General features: G+C 41.9%; 1 protein-coding gene across 1 annotated transcript in view; it reads left to right on the forward strand.

Moving 5' to 3' along the window:
• The window catches only part of LOC309565544 (5-hydroxytryptamine receptor 3A-like), a gene marked incomplete at its 3' end in the record, with an annotated part of 44,980 nt that extends 22,006 nt beyond the window's left edge, over positions 1 to 22,974 (forward strand). Inside the window, exons 5-8 of the mRNA XM_082270502.1 lie at positions 2,845 to 3,002; positions 7,146 to 7,353; positions 18,884 to 19,096; positions 22,712 to 22,974. Coding sequence (XP_082126628.1) covers positions 2,845 to 3,002; positions 7,146 to 7,353; positions 18,884 to 19,096; positions 22,712 to 22,974 — 842 coding nt within the window. The remainder of the gene's footprint in view (positions 1 to 2,844; positions 3,003 to 7,145; positions 7,354 to 18,883; positions 19,097 to 22,711) is intronic.
• Positions 22,975 to 23,690: the final 716 nt, after the last annotated feature.

Consider the following 23,690-nt stretch of genomic DNA (forward strand, 5'->3'; position numbering starts at 1 on the left):
CAGTGGAATAGCTAGTTGGTGGATTCAGTGGGATGGCCCGGGGGTGGGGGCCCAGGCCTAAAGCTGTGTAAGGGGCCCCACAATTTCTGATGGCTGCCCTGCCCACCCTGGACCTACGACAAGGCTGCAGGTTCCCATGGGCAGCAGGAACAAGAGCTACACAAGCTCTTACAAGAGCTTAGTGATTATCCAAGGGAGTATGGAAGACCATAGCAATCCCTTGTAGCATATTCACCCAATAAGAGACAGGACTCTAGATTAAGGGTGAACTAACTCCACTTTATTGAACAAGAAACAGACTTATATACAGTTTTCCCCCACAAGGTTACCGCCCAAGTGGACCTTGTTGAGGACTGGACGTGACATTCACAATCCAATAGAAACAGGGTTTTACACTCACTCATTCCCATACAGCGTACACAACCCCTCCCTCCCTAACCTAAACTAATTATTTAGCCATCTGGACAGAACAATGTGAGGTCATTAACATTAGACATCCACAATCCACATTCCCTCCCTATACACAAACAATAGGACAAGGCTGCCAGTGACAGTCTGTGTGTCTCTCTCACATTGAAGCTGGAATACACATTATCTCATTACACAAACAATAGTGAAAACCTGTCTGACATTGAGGGATATGTAATACACACATTATTTAGGAATTACAGATTTCATGGCAATGGGAATAAATCTTCATATTTCTATATGAAGATATTGCTGGCAAATATGACTGTCCCATCTGAAGCAATTCAAACCATTAATCATCTGTTTTTCACTCATAGTGACGGTTAGTACCGTCACAATGACCCCCTATATAACCCCTCCCACACAGGAAGTATCTCAGTTTTTTTTGCCAGTGTCTAAAGGTAAAGGTTGCTGTGGAGAGTCGCTCTCCACAGCATGTTTGTTATGTTTTAAAGAGGAAGAAAGAATATTATGCTACATACCCCGATCAAAGATCACCGTATCTAAGGGGTTAGCTATCAGATCCATCTAAAACAGTCAATGGACTAAAAAGATGATACCTGAGCCTCGGGGAGCAGATATTGGGTTTTGCCTGTAACACTGTCCTTTTAAGGCGCTGGACCCTGGGATCCAGACCCTTGGAATACCAAACCCCAAAGGCACTCCCTGCAGGATGCTCTACAGGTCCAAGGCCGTGGCCCCTCTTATATAGGGGACCCAGTCCTTGAAGGTCCCCAAGACAAAGCTCCCCCTGATGGGTGAAGATTGGCTTCTTGCTTGATTCCTGCGGCGGGACTGGTGAGTCCATTTTAAATATTTACACAGCTAACAAACTTTAAAGGTAAAGCTTGCAAATTGTAAACTTTTTATGCACTGTGCCCTTTAATAAGATTACAGAGACTTGTGCCAAATGTGTTTCTGCTTATAATTACATCTGTTGTAGCAGGTTTATATAAAAGTATGTTTAAAACATGTTGTTATTACACTGTTTCTTACCCTGAGCTGATCACCTTAAAGGGTTTCAGCTGTGACAAACAAGACTCAGCCTAAGCTGCTCTCACCCCATGTGTTTGCTGTTTTCGCCTTGGCGCTTAAGCGTCTGCATGTTCATCTCCTGCTTCCTGGCGTGTCTGTGGCAAGGTAGTGTCCAACTTTCATTTGAATCAGGACATTATACTACCTTCTTTTTTTCCAGATTCTCACTCAGAGGAGGAAAAGTTATTACATTCTCTTGATGTAGTGCATGCACTTTAGTTTTACTTAAAGGAGACCGCTCAGATTCGTAAGACCGAGAGCTTGTTTGTGCTGCCAGAAGGGCCCAGAAAGGGATTTAGCAGCATCTAACTCTACAATTTCTTGTTGTATTCGCCAGGTTATTACCCAGGCATATGGTTTAGTAGGAAAGGTTTCACCTTTTCCTCTAAAGGCACATTCTACCAGAGGAGTAGGTGCGATTTGGGCACATCGCCATCAAGCCTCTATGGCTCAGATTTGCAAGGCCACGACCTGGTCGTCGGTGCATACGTTCACTCGTTTCTACAGAGTGGATGTTGGGACCCAGAAGGAGTCCGCTTTTGGCCACAGTGTTCTGCAGGCGGCGGTGTTCTTTTGGGGTCAGAAGGCAATATTTTTTTGGTGTCCCCCTCTCTTCAGATGCATTGCTTTGGGACATCCCATATGTTGTAATTAATGGCTCTATGACTGTGATGTACAAAAAGAAAAATGTATTTTTAATTCATACTTACCTGTAAAATCCATTTCTTGAAGTACATCACGGGACACAGAGGCCCCTCCCCTCTTCTATGGGGTCTTTATTGCTTGCTACAAAACTGAGGTACTTCTTGTGTGGGAGGGGTTATATAGGGAAACATCCTTTGTGTGTGGAAGGGGTTATATAGGGGGTCATCAATTCTGATAAATTGCCAGTGTCCTTCACCTGTAGGTAGCTATATAACCTATATGTTATGATTATTGGCTCTGTGTCCCATGATGTACTTCAAGAGATGGATTTTACAGGTAAATATGAACTAAAAATAATTTTTTTACTTTGGGAGAATGATGGAAATTTAGGATCTTGGTCAGATTTGTATTGCTGTCTCTGTTTCTATTGGGATTTGAGATTTTTTGAGATTGAGATTTTACCTAACTTCCTACATGATCATTCAGAAAGATGGGAAACACTGACTGCATTTCTTGGCTTTCCCCTTGCTACTTAAGATTTTGAAAATTGGCTCACTTTTGGATTTAATGTGTATGTTTACATATTTTGTGCCATACCCCACTGTACAGCACTACAAAATGCCAGTGTTATATAATTGAAATAAAATAATAATGACTAGTTGTCTAATGTCACCTTTTACTTTTCCTATTCCACAGAAAAAGATATTTTCATGTATCCAAATAATTTAGCAGATGTGTACAAAAACTCAAAAGATGTTTTTGTCAGCAAAGGGGACTGGATACTATTAAACATCAAAGTGAACTCTGATTTACAATATGTTAATGGCGGTAATTTCAGCACAGTCTTTTATGAGGTGAGAAACAACATTTTTTTTTTTATGCACTTACAGTGCTCTGCATAAGTATTTACGCCTTTTGGAGTTTCCTACATTTTAGGTTTACAGTATGCAATGAGAAAGGATTTTAAATGGAATGTCCTTAAAGTGGTTCTAAAGCCTTAAGGGGGGGTCCCGCTGTCTGTGCCATTGGATGCAGGGAGCACACGCGGGTGCCCCCATGGAAAGCAGCTTTCCATGGAGATACCCCCTAAAGAGGCGGGGCCTGAAGCACCGGCGAGGGACCCCAGAAGAAGAGGATCTGGGCTGCTCTGTGCAAAAGCATTGCACATAGCAGGTAAGTATAAACATGTTTGTTATTTTAATTTATTTAAAAAGCAATGGCTTAGAACCATTTTAAAGCAGTATTAAAACCAAAACCAAAAATGTATTATATAGCAGCTTACCAAAACCTAATCACCCTGCCCGTGTTAAATGGTTTGTCTTATCCAAGCAAACTGATACATTCTGCTGGAGAGCTTGTGCTTAAAAAAAAAAAACAACAGACATTCTGGATAGATCCCCAGATGAAAATACAAGCAATAAAGCCTACAAAAGGAAACTAATGAAGATATCACATCTAAGAATTGGTAAGCTCCAATTTAATAACAATTTGCTTTTTGGTTTATTTACGACTTTAACAAAACACAAAAATTTCCATAACTTTAAAGAGATTAAAAAAAACGAAATTCTTCATTTTTTAAGTATTTGGCTCCCTAATATGGAACCCCAAAATGGGCTTTTATAGCCTGTACCCTTTAGACATTGAATAACTGATTGCATGGGGTCTATCTACATGCAATTTTGCATTACATAATCACAAAATAAATATAGCTGATGCTGGAAAAACCTAAAGTAAAGAACAGGGGTTTCCAAACTTTCTAAGCTAAGGGTCAGTTTACTGTCCTTCAAGTTGTAGGGGGGCTGGATTGTGGCCAGTGGGAGCAGAAAATGCCCTGGCATCAGTGCCTCATCCTTGTTTTTAATGGGAGGAATAATGCCCTATTGTTGGTATCAGTGAGAAGAATAGTGTCCTATTGATGGTGTCAGTAGGGGGAATGGTGCTCTGTCATTGGTATCAGTTGATAGAATAGTGCCTCAAGTGCCAGAAAAAGGTAAACAAAGGGCCACATCCGACCCCCGATCCACAGTTTGGAGACCACTGGTATAGAACATATCACAAACAGCATCATAAAGCAAAAAGGAAATGCTTAATTTAAGCTGGCCTTACATTGCTAGTTTTTTTCTGTTCCGCCACCAGTGAAACAGATTTCTTGGGATAAAATCTCACAATGGGACCTGCTGCTATCAGAATATACTGATCATTGGCTGCAGCCACTGATCCTCAAACATTTTCCAGCACATCCCTGTAACAGGAGTTGATCAAGTGATTGACCTCTGGTGAGTGAGGACAGGCACACATTGCAGTCTCTGATGAACTACCTTAATTGAGATTGGTGCATGGCCAGCTTTGATTTGGTATATTACTTTGGAGAAGAACAAGATTTGGGTTATAAAAATACCCCCCCCCCCCCCCCCAAGCAGAAAAAGAATATGTTCCAACTATGTACAGTATTTACCTAGAGTAGGCAAGCCACTAAGCTTCATTGACTGGGAAAGGAGGACGATAGTAAGCAAAACAACCAAGAAAGCAAAGGAACAGAAACAAAAGAAACTGGCCATGGTATAACTATAATATAGACACTCTACAAGCATGGCCTATATATACGGTTGATGACAAACAAAATCTAGGTTAGACAACAAAAGCATCCACTCCTTTTTAGACTTTTCCAAAAGGCACATAGAAAACTTATCTTTAATCTGGTAAACAAAAATTAAACATTTGGTGAGGACTGAGAGCAAGGTAAATAAAGCCAAATACTGGATAATAGAGGAAAGGGTTTTATTCTGCCAGAGACTTGAATGGGGATTCACCTTCTAACAGGGCAGTGACACTAATACATACCTCCCAACCTTCCCGGAGTCACTGGGACAGTCCCAGAATTTCAAGTAAATCCCGGAGTCCTGCGAATCCGGGCTAAGTCCTGCAGCGGAGCCAAGTACCAAAACAAGTTCCGGTACTTGACTCCACTAATCCCCCTGTCCAGTGTGCGCGTGCAGCTGTTGGGGCTAATGCTCACTCAGTGCACAGACCGACCACCCACCCGGCCCGCTCTACATGTAGTACGAGGAGGGAGGAGGAGGTATGTTAGTTCTCCTCCACCTCCTCCTCGTGTCCCCATGTGCCTGCCCTCAACCCCCGGCATGCAGCCAATGCTGTGAAGGGGTTGTGTGGGCGGGCACTGAGCAGCCACTGTACACGATGCCTGCCTGGGGTGAGTGAATTCTCCCCTCTCTCTCTTCATTCCATGCACTGTGCTGATCCATCCTTTCTGCCTTCCATGAACTGTACTGATCCATCCTTCCTGCCTTCCATGCACTGTACTGATCCATTCTTCTTGCCTTCCATGCACTGTACTGATCCATCATTCCATGCACTGTACTGATCCATCCTTCCTGCCTTCCATGCGCCGTAGTGATGCACCCTTCCTGCCTTCAATGCCCTCTACTAATTCATCCTTCCTGCCTTCCATGCGCTGTACTGATCCATTCTTCCTGCCTTCCATGCACTGTACTGATCCATCCTTCCTGCCTTCCATGTGGCATATTGATCTATCCTTCCTGCCTTCTATGTGCCGTAGTGATCCATCCTTCCTGCCTTCCGTGTGCCATAGTGTTCATGCCTTCCATGTGGCATAGTGATCTATCCTTCCTGCCTTCTATGTGCTGTAGTGATCCATCCGTCCTGTCTTCCATGGGCCATAGTGATCCTTCCTGCCTTCCATATACCATAATTCTTCTTCTTCCCTTCCATGTATTATAGTGATTCTTCCTCCCTTCCATGTACCATGGTGATCCTTCCTTCCTTTCTTCCATGTACCACAGTGATCCTTGCTGCCTTCCATGTACCATAGTGATCCCTCTTTCCTTTCTTCCATGTACTGTAGTGATCCTTCCTGCCTTTCATGTACCATAGTGAGCCTTTCTTCCTGCCTTTCATGTACCATAGTGATCCCTCCTTCCTTTCTTCCATATACTGTAGTGATCCTTCCTGTATTCGATGTACCATAGTGGGCCTTTCTTCCTGCCTTTCATGTACCATAATGATCCTTTCTTCCTGCCTTCCATGTACCACAGTGATTCTTTCCTCCATGTACCATAGTGACCCTTCCTGCCCTCCATGTACCATAGTGATCGCTCTTTCCTTTCTTCCATGTACCATAGTGATCTCTCCTTCCTTTCTTCCATGTACCAAGTGATCCTTCCCTCTCTCAATTCTCTCTCCCTAAGAGCTGGTTCACACTGGAACACAATGCAGGAAAGGCGTGTTCTGTGTGCATTTCCTGCATTGCATCCAATCATGCTGCCCTTGTGAGACGCATGCAGGTGTCATTAATTGTTAATGGCAGCATGTTTGCGGCCACCAAACTATATGATACTGCAGTATAATGCGGTTTAATGTGGTATGGTTTGAAGAAGCAGTTCTTTTCACACTGTCCCTTTTCACTTGAATGGATCCTGGCCGGTGGGCAGTAGTGCCTGCCAATGCAACAGAGTATATAACTCATGCCACAGCCACAAAGCAAAGCATTGTAGCTGCAGCATATGTACACCCCCGGCTGCTGCCTCTGCAGCTAAGGGGGCAGGGAGAGCTGGCAATGTGAATATAAGTAGGTTAGAGTCCTCTACAAAAAAACTGAGGAAATTGGGGGGAATATGTCTCAGTTAAGAGGCACCAATTTGGGTAGTTGTGATAATAATACCTGCTTAAAGTGACCCTGTAAGAACAAGGTTTCCTGCAAGAGAAGATATAGTACCCTCCTCCATCAGCCTTTGCCTCCTACCTTTACCCTGTTTCAATGCTAAAGCCTACATCAATGTCTCTGGCATTTAATATTTATGTGGATGTCATATGCTTCCAACCTCTACGCCACTACTGGACAAAGTAATCTTGACGAATCTCTCCCTGTACCCCCTGATGGGATCAGAATTCCAATGCTTATCAACAGAACTACTCTTATCAGCTGACCTGAGTTGTCTTTTTTTTTTTTTCTTTTTTAGATAACATTAAAAAGAGTACCTATAGTTCAGATCATTACCCTTGTCCTCCCAGCATGCTTCATGGTTTTCTTGGATATTGTCAGTATGTTTATACATATTGAGTCTGGAGAAAGGCTTGGCTTTAAAATAACCCTTGTACTTGGATTTGCTGTGCTCCTTTTAATCCTAAACGACATGCTGCCAAAATCCGACACTGCTCCAGCATTAGGTAAGTTGTTACCTTTCCTATCCATATAATTATAATCAAATCAAGCAATGGGATACTGTATATGCTGTTTTTTCCGAATAGTATGCTCCTATCTGGTAAGCTACCATGTATTATTCTTAGGTGGTTATTACTTGTATCTCACATAATGTACAAGATTGTATTACCTTGCATAAACACAAAAAAGGATTTTTGCACTATAAGAAATTAGGAGATAAAATTATCTTTTTGCAGGAAGCCCACTTTGCTTCATCCAACCATCAGAAGTTCTTTCATAATGCCTTTAACCTCCCTGGCGGTATGATTCTGTCAGGAATTCTGTACCAAAAGCGGTACAATTTTTTTCATGGAAATTTGGCGTTATGTATTATAGGCCTACAATTCTTAGTAATTACTGACTTAAACCTGACCAAAACAAGAGTCTAGTAGACATCCCAGATGTGATAAATTTGAAGCACAAACGCATGAATTATAATCGAATCAATAATATAATTTTATTACATAATATATAATATATATAATAAAATTATATTATTGATTAGATTATAATTCATGCGTTATATATTATATATATATATATGTGTGTATATATATATATATGTGTGTGTATATATATATATATATGTGTGTGTGTATATATATATATATATATGTGTGTGTATATATATATATATATATATGTGTGTGTATATATATATATATATATATATATATATATATATATATATATATACATATATACATATGCATATATATATATATATATATATAAAATATAAAATGTGTTATGTGTTTGTGTTTTGTGCAACATTTCAATTTCCCTCCCTAGTTCCGCTCCCATGCAGCATTGCTGCTGCAGGGAACGGAACTAGGAAGTCCTCCTACCGACAGACGAGCGACGGGGATCTCGGCTGGCGGTCACAGCAATGAGAGCTCATCGCTGGATCGCCAGGATAAGGTAAGACACTCCGCTGCGCTGTCTGCACATTAACCCCGAGTCACGCTCAGGGATACCGCTAGCCTGGTTAAACGGCTATACCCTTCTAGGTGTAAAGGGGTAGCCATTTTCATTCACAGATCCCTTTCCTTGGAGGTACTGTATGTTTTTAGGGATCCTGAAAGCAGATATTTAGTTCTTAAAGGCATAATTGCTGGCCAAGAACTCACTATTGCAAGTGTTTATGTCCCTAAAAATGCCCAGGCATCTTTTTTTTTCTGCATTAGAATGTTTTCCTTCACCACACATGAACATTGGTTGGGACTTTAATCTAGTCACGCATCCATGACTAGACAGAAGCAGAACAGCTCCTTTCTTCAAAGTGTTCCCTTAATCACTTCATGCAATTCAATTAACTGATTCCTGGCATCTAGATGCAATGTCCCAGAATTATACAGAGGTTGGTGATTACCGTCATGAATGGCTGTGAAGATTTTAAAAGTCTCGCTGTTAACTACTCGCCTACAAAATATTGACTTTTATCCAAAGTCAGTGACCACTGCTTACCTTGCTGAACTTTAATAATCACCACACTCTAATTCTGGGACATTGCACCTTGGTGCACTTTTTTAATTCAGGAGATCTACCAAATGTCAGAAGAGTGATGACATTGCCTATATCCAGCTGCAAACACATATGGCTTAGGGTACTTCCTTTGACAAATGCTTTGTTCATTTGGATACAGTGACTGAATCTTTTAAAGCTAGTCATGAAAGTGTTATCCTTAATAGCTCTGCATAATTTTTAATCACTTTTTTTCCAAATATCAACTTTTTATTCAGGAATTTGCAAAAAAAAGTATACATAGTTTTTTTCAGTGTCTCATACTTTTCCAACTTAATGTACAATATGACATCTTCTTTTGCTAATACATTAAATTCCCTTCTTTTTCCTCTTTCCCTTCCCTCCCTCCCACCCCAAAAAAAAAAAATTTAAAAAAATATTGGGCGGGAGTGAAATCTATAGTTCAGAAAGTTGTGGAATATGAAATAGAAGAGAGCCCAACCTTTTTCTTACTAAATATATCGGATATACCAGCATCTAAGTATGAAAGATCGTTGATCCCACACTTGATAAATGCGGCCAGGGCAGGCATTTCGGGTTGTTGGAAAAAAATACAACCTCCATAGGTAACTGATTGGATAAATAGGATAGAAGATAATAGGAGATTAGAAGAATTAATCGCCACGACACAAAATAGGCAAGAAAAATATGAGAAAATCTGGAAATCATGGAACGACTTCATAAGCTCTGAAGAAGGGAAACAATATTTGTAAAATAAAACCAAGGAATGACTCCATCTCTGTTGGCAAGATTATAAATAATTTTTTTTTTTTTTTTGTCCAGGGCTGTCTTGTCTGTTGAAAAGTGCAAAAGACTGCACACAAATTTTTTCGGCCAACAACAGCCGACTGCAGAAGTGATGCCATGTGATGGTTAACTTTCCTTGCCTTTTTTCTTTTCTGAGCATGCCCAGTCTTGCAAATCTGCTGATTGTCGGCTGAATTCTGTACTGACTGGCGAACAATTGGCCGTTCTGGTGTTGGCCAACAAAAATTTTAATGCCTGCACGACAGATTCTGTTCGGCCGAAAAGTCGGCTGTCGGAAGCATCATACTAACAAGCATACAATCGGCCGATCAGTCGTCGGCCGAATATTTTCGGCTGACGATCGGTACGTGTGTACGGGGCATTAGTCACCTAATGCCCGTACTTTATTACATTTTTTACACTTCATTTTTTGTCACTGTGACATATTTAGGAGAGTATTTAATCTAACTTATGAGGGGCTTTATTTACATCACTAGTTCGCTGATTACTGTTAGGGTCCTGGTGACCCAACATTTGTCACCCCCTAGATGATGGATTAGGGGTGGTGTCATATGGGTGTGTTCTGCTGACAATGTTGTCATGTTTTTAACATGTAGGTGGAGGGATACAGTGTTTTTTGCACATAACATTTGTTAAGCAGATATCGATTTCTAAAGCCATGTGTGTTTATTTTTAGCAGCTACTGTATTGGGGCCACATTCTCCTTAGCTTGGTTTCCCCATTTTTTCTAGTACTTAGAGGCCCTCTTATTAGCATCGCTGTAGCAAGGAATAAGGAACGATTGCATAACATATAGAGCTCAAGTTGGCAACCCCTTACCGTCACGTCTCACTGATTACTCAGAAGAGGTTGGAGTTGGTTACTTTACTGTCAGCCAAAATTGAAAAGGCCCTACGTTGGTCGAAAGCCAGATTTTTTTCTCCATAGCAATTTATTTGCTACCATGTTTTCAGGAAAACTGAATAATCCTTTACACCCACCCCATGTGTAAAAACTTCATAATTCTGCTGGTAATTAGGGATGATCGAACTTTTGAAAAGTTCGGTTCGACCAGAACACCCGAACTTCACGAAAGTTCGGCCCGGATTTCAGAACCCCATTGAAATCAATGGGACCCGAACTTCTGTAATCAAAAAACACCATTTTTAAGCCCTAAAACCCAATAAATGCCCCTAAAAAGTGCCTAGGGTTCTGGCTCATGCCCCATTAACTATTAATCACACAAAAAAAAGTTCTTAAAAATTGTCATTTTTGATAAAAAAGCCAATTATTGAAAAATTAAAAAAAAAAAAAAAAAAAAGAGATTTTTTTGATTTTTACTTTGGATTTAGTATCTGGGGGGTCTAAAAGGTGTGCATGTGAAGTTTCAGCTCTGTAGCATGTCCAGAACCATGAAAAAAAAAAAGATAATTTTTCAGTAGAACAGGGATGTGGTTCGGGAGCCTCCTTTAACTTTAACACCTATATGATCTTTTTTTCTGGTTCTGGACATGCTACAGAGCTGAAACTTCACAGGTACACCTTTTAGACCCCCCAGACACAAAATCACACAAAAAAAAGTTCTTAAAAATTGTCATTTTTGATAAAAAAGCCAATTATTGAAAAATTAAAAAAAAAAAAAAAAAAAAAGATTTTTTGATTTTTACTTTGGATTTAGTATCTGGGGGGTCTAAAAAGTGTACATGTGAAGTTTCAGGTCTGTAGCATGTCCAGAACCAGAAAAAAAAAAGATCGTTTGTATTAGAAAACTTTAAGCACAGGAATATGGCTTCTCTGCTGTAACACCTTGCCGGTTTAATAGCAGGCATTTTTTTGGGTTCTTTGCAGTCAGGAAAAACATCTGAACTTGTGTATAGTAGTACTGTGCACAAGTTCTGATGTTTTGCCTGCCTCCAAAATTCCCCAAAAAATGCCAGCAAAAACACACCTGGGCATTTTTTTTTTTTTGACGCTAGCGTTTTTTTTGGCATTTTTTGGGGTTCTTTTGAGGCAGGCAAAACATCTGAACATGTGTATAGGGGGGATATATAGACATATATGTCTGAATATATACCCCTAGACATATATAGGTGTGATAGTAGCAGAAATAAATGCTTGCGCTAATGAAATCATTTACAGTAATATATTTCAATAATTGGCTTTTTTATCAAAAATGACAATTTTTAAGAACTTTTTTGTGTGATTTTGTGTCTGGGGGGTCTAAAAGGTGTACCTGTGAAGTTTCAGCTCTGTAGCATGTCCAGAACCCCAAAAAAAGATCATATAAGTGTAAAAGAGGGGTCCCACCATCCCTGCTCTACTGAAAAATGATCTTTTTTCTGGTTCTGGACATGCTACAGAGCTGAAACTTCACAGGTACACTTTTTAGACCCCCCAGACACTAAATCCAAAAAAAGTCATGCCTGCCTCCAAAAATGCCCGATAAATGCAAGAAAAAGCGCCGTAGAGAAGCCGTATTCCTGTTCTAATAAAAATTATAAGAAAATGCTAATTTTTGGGGGGTTCTGGACATGCTACAGAGCTGAAACTTCACATGTACACTTTTTAGACCCCCCAGATACTAAATCCAAAGTAAAAATCAAAAAATCTCTTTTTTTTTTTTTTTTTTTAATTTTTCAATAATTGGCTTTTTTATCAAAAATGACAATTTTTAAGAACTTTTTTTTGTGTGATTTTGTGTCTGGGGGGTCTAAAAGGTGTACCTGTGAAGTTTCAGCTCTGTAGCATGTCCAGAACCATAAAAAAAAAGATCGTTTGTATTAGAAAACTTTAAGCACAGGAATATGGCTTCTCTGCTGTAACACCTTGCCGGTTTAATAGCAGGCATTTTTTTGGGTTCTTTGCAGTCAGGAAAAACATCTGAACTTGTGTATAGTGGTACTGTGCACAAGTTCTGATGTTTTGCCTGCCTCCAAAACCCCCCAAAAAATGCCAGCAAAAACACACCTGGGCATTTTTTTTTTTACGCTAGCGTTTTTTTTGGCATTTTTTGGGGTTCTTTTGAGGCAGGCAAAACATCTGAACTTGTGTATAGTGGTACTGTGCACAAGTTCTGATGTTTTGCCTGCCTCCAAAACCCCCCAAAAAATGCCAGCAAAAACACACCTGGGCATTTTTTTTTTGACACTAGCGTTTTTTTGGCATTTTTTGGGGTTCTTTTGAGGCAGGCAAAACATCTGAACATGTGTATAGGGGGTATATATAGGCATATATGTCTGAATATATACCCCTAGACATATATAGGTGTGATAGTAGCAGAAATATATTACTGTAAATGATTTCATTAGCGCAAGCATTTATTTCTGCTACTATCACACCTATATATGTCTAGGGGTATATATTCAGACATATATGTCTATATATACCCCCTATACACATATTCAGATGTCATGTCTGACATCAAACATGTCCTCAAAAAAGCACTGGCAGTGGCAGCCCCTGCAGCATTAAAAAATGCTTGCTGGTGAGAAGCCACATACCTGTCCCGAAGCAGAGAAATGATCATTTCTCTATAGCGGTCACCCTGCTATGGAAGGGTTTTGTCACCCTGCCATAGCAGTCACTGTCAGTTAACCCTACACTACACTACGGTCCCCTGACACTTAACACTTTCCCTACAGAAACTAAATTTTTGAAGCTAACTTAAGTGTAAAGGAGCACTCTAACTACACTAGATATCCCTTTCCTCACACTAAAAATAGCTAAATGACACTTTTAAAGTAAAATTAACAGAACTGCTTCCACTCTCTTCCATGTCCAGTATAACAATGCTGGGAATATGGCGGGGGCGATCTTATATACTGGGGGGCGTATTCACTAATGATTGGTCTAGGGACCCCCTAGTCACTCCAATCACATTCCTAGCATTCTCCTGCCCCCTCAATTGGCTTTTGCTAATGGTTCTGGTCCAATCACGGGCTTTTAAAGCCCATTTCCTGAAGCATTGCATTTTGGGCAAAAAGTTCTAAATTCGGCCGAACCTCGAACACCCAATGTTCGGGCCGAACCGATGGTGGACCCGAACCGTTCGATCATCCCTACTGGTAATAAGCAGCATTTTCCCAACCTCTTCCCGTCAAAATACAAATCTCCTCCCTTCCCAATTTCCGATTATATTATCTGGCGTCTAAATTTTCACAAATGGCTCAGTGGAACATTAAAAATTCCAAAGTCCCCTGGTTCAAATTTGAGGCATGCACTATACGCCTTTTTATCTCCTTGCTCTTATTTGGGCTTCCTCCATACCTTACAATGCTGTAACTCCTCTTATTATTTTGGAAGCCGACTTGCTTCAGCTTTGATCACTGTATACATTTAAATTTTGTCTAGCCTCTCCTATTTCTCCTAGGGCCTCCTTTTTCAGAGACTCTGATTTTACAGCGGCATGTTCTTCCCCGGGAGCTTTCTTGCGGTGGCACCTAAATTACATAACAACACTTTCTTTGCTTCAGGCAGGGTCAGAATTTGTTTAATTAGATCATTTTCTCAGTGACAAAAAGGCTCCTCAGTGGGAACTATTTCATAATTTACAAATTAGACATCTTTATGCCTCTCATCTCATTATCTCCAACCTCACCACCAACTCTATATGAAGAAATCTGCTGTGATTCTCACAGAAGGAAAGGATTGATATCTGATCTGTATAGCTTCCTCATTGGTATTTTTTTTTTCTGACTTCCTTCTATATATATATGAATAAATGGGATGTGGATTTACAATGCCCTTTACCTGCGGAGGATAGGGTCACGATGCTGGAAAATTTACAAAGATTGACCAAATCACTTACCATTATAGAGACAGCCCTTAAGCTTCTCACCAGATGGTACTAAACTTCATATAATTTACTGGGGTCATCGTGGACAATAACGCTGACCATGTAAGACTTTAGCAAGCAAATGAAAACGTTTTTTTCCTGCACAGCCTATTTTACACAGGATTCAAGGGAAATTGTAAGGATAGAATTATGGTAAACAATTTATAATTACCTGAGTCTAAAGCCCCTTACACATGATCAGATTATCGAATTATCTGTCGTCCGTTTTTTGTGGCATGCTAGTCTGATGTGGAAAGTGAGGAGGTTATTTTCATACGAATTTTCCCGTACGACAGAATTCTACTTCAGAAGTGATGTCATGTGTTGGATTGCTTTCTATGTGTTCTTTCGTCTCTGAGCATGCCTAGTCTTGCTCTTAAAAATTTTTTTCCATCGAAATCTGTACTAATGAGACGAAAATTGGATGTTGATTTGACTGACGACAAAAATTTTATAGCCTGCACATCAGGATTTTGTCAGCCAAAAAGTCAGAGTTGGCTGTCGAAAGCACCATACTAACAATCCGAAAATTGACACAGATCGGTCGTCGGACGAATTTTCCCAACAGATTTTCTTATCGTGTGTACGGGCCTTTAGACCCATCTTGAACTCTCTGCCATGGGATGAACTGTCGACTATATCCGATGATCCAGTATATCGGAAAAAAGGCACTTCTTATTTGTACCCAGCCCTATCCCACGACTCTTTGCCAGAAATATGCACTCCATGCTTCAATGGGATTCCAAACAGCCCAATGGACATGAGATCACTCCTTCATTCATTGAGCTGTCAATCACTAGGAAAGTTCCCTCAAAATGATACATTGTTAGTAATATACCCCTGCTTGCCTAGCTATTATCTTCCCCCATACTTCGCCTGCATGCTGGAGAGAATGCGGGAACACTAGTACTTTTTATACACGTTTGGTGGAACTGCCCAACGATTTTCAAATTTTGGAAATATGTCTTTTCTTTTATTTCTAACACGATTCAGACACCCATCAAATCAGATCCTACTATGGCACTACTGCTGCTAAATATTGAACAGCTGCCTATTGCACAAAGATCTTTTATTATTCAATGCATAATTACCATCAGAGAATCAATCATGGCGGTTTGGAATCAGAAAAAACCCTTCTAAAAGTACATCCTTCATGCACAATTTAAATATTCTTGTTTTTTTAAAGAGACTCAAACATAAAAAATAGCTTCAGGTGGTAAAGCTGACAGCGAGAAAAGAAAATATTCTCTACCGCACATTGTCAAACATGTGGCCCCTGCACGTCCTGCAAGCTGCGGCATCCCTCCCCCCCGACTCTGCCCCCCTGTCACCCCCTGAAACTGTACAAAATTGTATAGGTTCACATGTAGCAGTACCCTCGTAGGGGTTGCAGATGACAGGGTTCCCCACTGCTGCACAGCCAGGCACACAACAACTTCAGCTTTTGTCTGGACACAATGAACAGTCCTTGAGCTTGTTTTTATGTTTTATTGGGGGGGAAAGAACTTAGATGGGGATATGAAATATGAGATGCCCAACTTGAACTTGCACGAAATGACGTACAGGTACGGGATTTCACACAAAAGAGCTGACCTGCTGCAGTAAATATGGGGTAGGCGGTCAGCAAGTGGTTAATATCTGTTTGCCATTATTTTTTCTCAGGCTTCTACTTTCAGAGCTAGTTATTACTTCAAGTGTTTGTAAACCTCAGACATGAAATATGAGCAAAGCATGTACTTGTCTCTATCCAGAGTGTCATTTCTGTCTGCTGCTTTGTTCCTCTGTTATCAGCATGAATCACTTCTTACAAATTTTCCTGACACAGAGAGAAAAAAGGTGACAGGGGAGGGAGCTCCAGCTGATTGACAGCCTCAGATCTGTTTCTGTGTGCTGTGTGAAGAGGAGATGTGTCCCTTACCCCCAATCAGCTCTCAGACCTCTCCTCACTGAGCTCCACAGAGTGTAATTTCAGCTCTTCGCCCCATTTTTTCTGACATCTCAGACAAGCTTTATAAACTCTGCACTTTGAATGGCTGCAGAGAAGAAAATACTGCAGACAAACAGGTACAACTTATGTAGGAAGGGTTTTTTTTTATCTCTGTGTATCACCTGAAGCCAGTTACTTCACTTCACATATGTAAGCGTTTTCAATCACTTTAAGTTATTTCTAATGTAGCACCCTCCTAGATACTGTAGGTGCTAGGTTAAAAGCATTGTTGCTCCATTCTGCTTATCAGGGGAGCCTGATCTGTTAGTTTTGCCTGTTACATGTGTCCAGGTGTGAGTCTTTTGGTCTGAGGGAGTGTCCCCACTGTATCCAATAGGGGATCCTGTTGGACAGTGGAGGGAACCTGGCCAGTGACAAACGGGCTTTTGTGGCAGTCCCAGTGGGAAGGCACCACTGCCGTGCATCCTGGGATTGACCATAAAAGCCAAGGGCACATGTGACAGGGCGGGACGCAGAGTCCCAGGAGGAGGGTGACGGCAGTCTCTCTTCCTGCTGTCTGAGGAAGGTGGTCACTGGCAGTCGGCCTAGTGGACCAGGTGTGGAGCTGAGCCTAAAGGATCCTGGAAATCTGACGGTGGAGTTGCAGGTAGAGTCCTCTGGGAAAAACAGTGTCTGTGAGTACCAGGGGGCTTGCCAAGGGGCTCGCCTAGGAAAGGGGACCACTCTAGGGAAGTCAGAGGATAGACGGTCAGCTCACATGGTTAGCAAGAGTAAAAACATGACCCTGAAGAGTAAGGGCAAAGGGGGTACCCAGCGGGGCCCTGAAGAGTGATTCACTGTATAGTTTGCTTATCTTATACTTCACTACTGTGGCAAGGTGAAGCAGTTCTGTGAATGAGGGGAGAGACTCTGCCCCAATCACAGATCATGATACAGGCAGGGTAATCACTGAAACAAGTTTTCTCAATAGAGGAGAGAGCATGAGGGGGCGTGTCCCTAATAGATAATCTTTAGTGCAGCTGAGCCCAGAGACCGGAAGCTGTTAACCCCAGCAGTGCCAGAAGTAACAGCAGGAAGAGGACAGGGCATCCCTGCAGTAAAGTTTTCTACAGAATTTAGCAGCCTGCACATCGTGGGACATACTTTATTACAGGTAAGTAATGTAACTAAAGCTGTAGAGAATTTTTTTTTTTTTTTTTTTGCTTAACTAAACTTTAGCTTTAGAGCAATTGCAATGTCTCGGTTTTTTTCCTATAAAAATAACAAACATGTTATACTTCCCTGCTCTGTTGCAGTGGATTTGCACAGAGTAGCCTGGATTCTCCTCTTCTCAGGTCCCTCTTAGGCTCTCCTGGCCCCTCCCTCCTGCTGAGTGCCCCCACAGCAAGCAGCTTGCTATGGGGGCACCCAAGCCAAGTCACAGCTCCCTGTATCCATTCAGACACAAAGCCCCTCTCTCTCCTGATTGGCTAGCTGACTTTGATTTACAGCAGCAGCAGCAGCCAATGGCACCCCTGCTGTGTCTCAGACAATCAAGAGGGAGACTCTCAGACGGCTGACACACACGAGGATATCGCTGGACAGAGGGACCTCAGGTAAGTGTTGGGGGGGCTGCTGCACACAGAAGTATTTTTATCTTAATGCATAGAGCAGGGATTCCCAAACTACAGCCCTCCAGCTGTTCAGAAACTAATATTCCCATCATGCCTAGTCATGTATGTGAATGTCAGAGTTTTACAATGCCTCATGGGACGTGTAGTTCTGCAACAGCTGCAGGGCCGTAGTTTGGGAATCCCTGGCATAGAGTGCATTAGGATAAAAAACCTTCTGACTTGTCAACTCCTTTAGGTGCAGGTATCTAGGGGTACTTCCAGATACCCAAAGAAGTCTCTAACATGCACTTTTATGACCAAATACATTTTTAAATGCAAGGTTCTGACAATTGCAGGTAGTGTAGAAGCTTGCTGATACCTCCTGCACCCACATATCCCTTTGGCCTATCACTGAGATAGACTGCCTCACTGGCCAATAGGAATGTTCAAGAGTCAGGAAGGGGCGGGATAGCTTTGGCACTATAAGAAGGCTTGTCAATGCAGATGGGATAGGGCCATAACGGCAGAGAATTTAGATTTTTACCTTCAGCAGCCTTTTTTTGTTGACAGAGGTTCTGTGACTGTCATGCAGATCCCACAATTACAATCTAGTGCGTCAGAGACCTGAGGTATGTAGCTGGTTAAGTTTAAAAAGCCTGAACTCCCACCCCGTATGTTTGTTCCACTTCATTACTGAGTAGTAAAACTAGAATCAGGATGACAGCTCTTTGACCCACACCTAATAAAAAAAGTCAGTTTCCATATTTTCCCACAGTTTCATTTTAAGTCTAATCAACCATCTGCTTATTTTAGAAGGACCTCTTAACTGTGTTTTAATCTTGCAATTACAGGTATATTCTGCCTTGTCTGTATGACGGTCATGATACTCAGTATAATTGGATGTGTCACAATTTCCTACATAATGATGCTGTCTGAATCTCAGACCGTTGTCCCATCTTGGGTAAAAACCTGGATCTTGAAATACTTGGCGATGCTTCTTTGCTTTAGGTCCTTAAGCGAACATGAAATAAGCATAAGTGAACCAGAATTGGATTCAGAAACCAGTAAGTAGTGTTTGCTACATGTGAGAAAAAGTAAAGTAAATTGGATTTAGTACATAAGGTGGGTAGACCTTAACCAGTGAAGAGGTAAACATACACAACATGCGCTCAGGGTAACACATATATATCTCTGTTGCCTACTAAAAGCCTAGTCCATAGAGTCCTTTCAATTAGAAAAGTTTTTATAGAGAATTCCAAAAAAGTCTTTAAAAATGGACATAAATGGTCAACAATGAAGTTTAAGAACCTTGAACATTTAGGGCAGAAGCTCTTCTCAGGAGTAGAAGCCGACTCTATAAAACTGATGCATGAGAAATAGAAAAGCGCCTCTTTTTCTGGAGGTGTTTGCAGCTTCCTGGTGACGTCACACACCATTCTCGGCATTGGGCGCCACACTTTTCCATCCTATACCTGCGGAACGACACAGAATCTGCCGGCTTTCTCTTCCTTTCGTAACGCAGGCTTTGCAGACTTGGACTGGCGTAGCGTACATCTCACCCATCGGGAGACTTCCCTCCATAGATGAGCCATATTTTCACTTCTATATTGTGAGTTTGTATTTGTCTTAGCTGATACCCTTTTGTTAATAAATGCTACACTTAGAGGCGTTTAACCAGCGAAGAGGCTGCTGTTTTCTGAACAATATGATTTGTAGCATTCCTTCCAACTTTCTAAGACTAAAAACAGGTACACACTGGGCTTGATTACTTGATAAAGCCAAAAAGACTGCACTTTGCAAATGCAGTTGCATTCAGGGCCAGGAAAAGGGGTGAGCAGGAGGGAAAGCTACCCTGGCCGCAATATTTTTTTAGCAGGGATTTGGGCACTCTGATCCTAACCGTAAGGGGAAGGAGGGGGTGCCGTTTGGCATCTTTGCCCTTGGCGCTGGATGGCCTTGCCCCGGCATTGGTTGCACTCATTTTCCTTAGAAAATCAAATGTGGAGAAGATTCATTTTGTAAAGAATACCCAATTAGGTGTAAATAAAAAAAAAAGCATTTTTGCTTGCTCATAATTGGATCATGGAAAACAGCAGAGCTTTACCACATCTATCTACTAAGCTCTGGGCCTGGGGAAAGTGAGTGCAACTGCATTTACAAAGTGCACAGTCTGTTTGCATTTAGTAAATCAACCCCATCACTACACAGAGTATGTGAACAAAGGACATACCACTTCCATGCCCCAGTTACCAAAAATAATAAATATGCCAGGATTATTGGTTAAAAGAAGATTTTTTTTTTCTTTTTATCTCTAAGTTTCCTTTATACTGGCTTTACAATATTACAAATGCATCCATTTAAAGATTGGTTGAAAGGTTTAGTACAATAAACATTTATTATATCGCAACTGACTCATTCATTCTTAGATGCGGTGGCTGCATTTGTTTTCTTTCCTTCATTTCCACCTAGTGATCCTGCCAGTAAGTCTTTTTTTTTCCAAAAAAAAAACAAGCTGTCCTGCAAATGTGACAGTTAAAGGGTTGAGAATAACCATTTAACACTGACAGGGGTGCCTACTAAGGTCAGCTTTAATTTATTTATGTAAAACCTTTATTCTGAAAGGAACAAACTGTTGCTGTAAATGCTTTTACAGTGTGAACTGGAGTTCAGCTTTGATTTGTTAGTGTATCTAAAACTGCCAGTAAATCTTACACTCCCCTCCGCCCAGAATGACAATGCTACTGTCCAAAGGTATCGGTTGTTTCTTTGTTCAGAGTCCATGCACCCTAATACAGGAGGTGTGTTACTGGCCAGGTCACCGGTTGAAAACAAAGGAGGAAAAAAGAAAATTATTGCAGCCACCACACCTGAGAACTGGTAAGCTGCAATATGTTACATTTTTAGTAACATACCATCTGCATAACATATACAAGGTGGTATCAAAAAGTCTCAGGACTAGTTTTGTAACACCCTAACACAGGGCTTCCCAAACTTTTTTGGGCCAAGACCCACTTCTGAATACAGTGATTTTTCGGGACCCACTTGCTTGTAATTGAATATTGTAAAGCGCTACAGAATGTATTGGCGCTATATAAATGCAAATAATAATAATAATGCATATTTTAAAGGGAGGGGGATGTTAAATTAAAAATATCAATTTGCTACTTTTCAATGTATTATTGAAAACACTTGCCAGATGTTCTAAGTGAGGGGTCAGAAACCTGTGGCATGTGTGGCATATAAGCATAGTTGTAAGTAATCAACACCCTCATAGACAGTGTAAGACAGGCAGAGGACAGAAATCAACCACCCCAGGACAGTGATCAGCAGGCTATATGACACTCACCCTCCTTCCTCTCCCAGCGGCCCACAGTGAAGGTTAAGCCCCTGTTTGCCCTCTCCAGGGCCCAGCACACCTCACCCAGAGTCTCCATGATAAGGAGCTCTATGCTGGTCTTGGTGTCCTGGCTCTTCTCCTTCAGATCCTCTACTGGGGTCACAGAAGCTGCCATGAACTCCTGACACCGCCGGGCCACCTGGTCCTCCTATGACACCGAGGCTGCCATCTCTGCCCTCTATAGCTGAGAGAATCCCGCTGCCAGTCTAGCCACCACCGCTGCCGCCAGCAGGACCGAGGAGCTGGCTCTGCACCCTATGAACATATCCTACATAACAGCCACATACGTACTCACTGATGCCAGTATCCTCCTTGTGGGAAATGCAGACCAGCCTCTGTAATCTGCGTGGGTGGGGTCCTGAATCCATTTGATTTGACTGCTCTGGCTCTCTGTAATTTGCTCAGGCTCGCACAGCACAATTTAAGCAGGCCCGCTCTCAGTGATTTCCGGCTCAGTGCGACCCACTCAAATGCAGCTCGCGACCCACCAGTTGGTCCCGACCCACAGTTTTGGAACTCCTGCCCTAACAGATAGCAGCACAAGGCTGCACACACAGTCACAGTGAGCACCGACCTTCGTAATTCAGTGTGCCAAAAGACATCATCTTGTGTACATCGGGAGCTGTGCAACTGGTGCTATTCTGACCACGTGCGTTACCAGGTCTGCTATTTTATCACGGACAGCAAGTTAGAAAGACATTTGACATGATTCAGCTGGTTTACGGCACTGCTGCAATGAGTTGTTGGAGGTGCTTTGAGTGGCACGCACGCTTCAAGAGCAGAAGAACATCACCGGAAGACAACGGGAGATCAGTAAGACCTTCAGAGAGCCAACGAAATAGTGGAAACCATTCGGCAACTTGTGATTTGAACATGCACAATGTTGCTGCCAGGTTTGTTCCCATGGCATGCTGAGTGCTTGGCAGACTTCAATGCAGTGTTCCTTCTGCTTCTGAGTCAGCAGCCTAGGGACACTTCATATTCAAAACACCTTGAACGTTGGTGCATCGTCGTAAACTTGCCGACTCATGTCAAACGTCTCTGTGGCAGATTTGTACAGTTTATGCAGAATTTCACCTTTGCTCTTTGATCTAACTCGCTGTCCGTGATGAAAAAGTAGACGTGGTAGTGTCTCTTTAAATATTACACATCACATCAAAAGAGGCACAGAGGGATTTGGTTCCTAATGAAGGACATTTGGGAGGTCTGAGTGGGATTCTGCAAGTTTTCCAGATCTGCACTAGAGCATTAATATCTACCATTGTTGTCCACTTCTTCACAGATTCGAATAATGGAATGGTAAGTGCTGAGAGGGGAAACACAATCCAAATATCCACTGAAGAGAGTCATGAAGTGAATCTACTGAGGGAGCTGTTAAATGAAATCCTAAAGATCCATGCAAACTTGACGGAATCTAGGATCAAGCAGAAGTATAAGTCAGAATGGCATGCTGCAGCACTTGTCATAGACCGCTTTATACTTATAACCTACCTAATCATTGTATCAGTTGTGTTTGCTGTTGTAATAGCTGTTTGGGTATCATAATGCACATGTAAAATAAGTGACACTGTTACTTTGACTTCAGCTGTTTTCATGTCATTGTCACCATTATCTAAAACCCATCTTTGCCTTACAGGCAAATAAGATATTACAAGGCTGTCCAGGGGCAGACTGGAAACTTTCAGCCCAGGGGGCAGTGACTCGGCTCCCCTCCCACTCTCCCTCTTCCTGTCCTCCCCTTGACCCCCATTCCAGGCTGAAGCCCTGCTCCAGGTACTCTCTACTCACTGGCTGAATCCGGCCAGTTGGGGGGAGCTGGGACTGCTCGGTAGGGGGAGGAGAGTCTCCAGTGGGGCATGGAACCGGCCTCAGTTTACACAGACACAGTTTACACCATTCGTGCTAGGGGGGCTGCGCTCTTTCCTTGTCTTCAACCCGCACTCAGTAGGTCAGCGGCAGGGACTTTTTATTTTTCTTCACCAGGAATCCTTTAGGCGTGTCTGTGGCAGAAGCAGTGCAGCCTTTTTATGGGGCATAAGAGCGGCCTAGGGGGCAATTGCCCCCCTGCCCTCTGGCCCAGTCCTCCCCTGAGGCTGTCCATAATTGATTCCCACACATTCGAAGTGCATGGGGAATCCTTCCAACTGTGTCATTGTATTCTGATACCAAGACAAATTTTCCAACCTTCCCATTTGAAAGGAGTTGATCACTAGGTCGACACTTCTTGAACAAGACCAGCCATAGATGGATCAAAATGTGTC

The sequence above is a fragment of the Pelophylax lessonae genome (genome assembly GCF_965119305.1).
Source record: "Pelophylax lessonae genome assembly, chromosome: 10".
Lineage (NCBI taxonomy): Eukaryota > Metazoa > Chordata > Amphibia > Anura > Ranidae > Pelophylax > Pelophylax lessonae.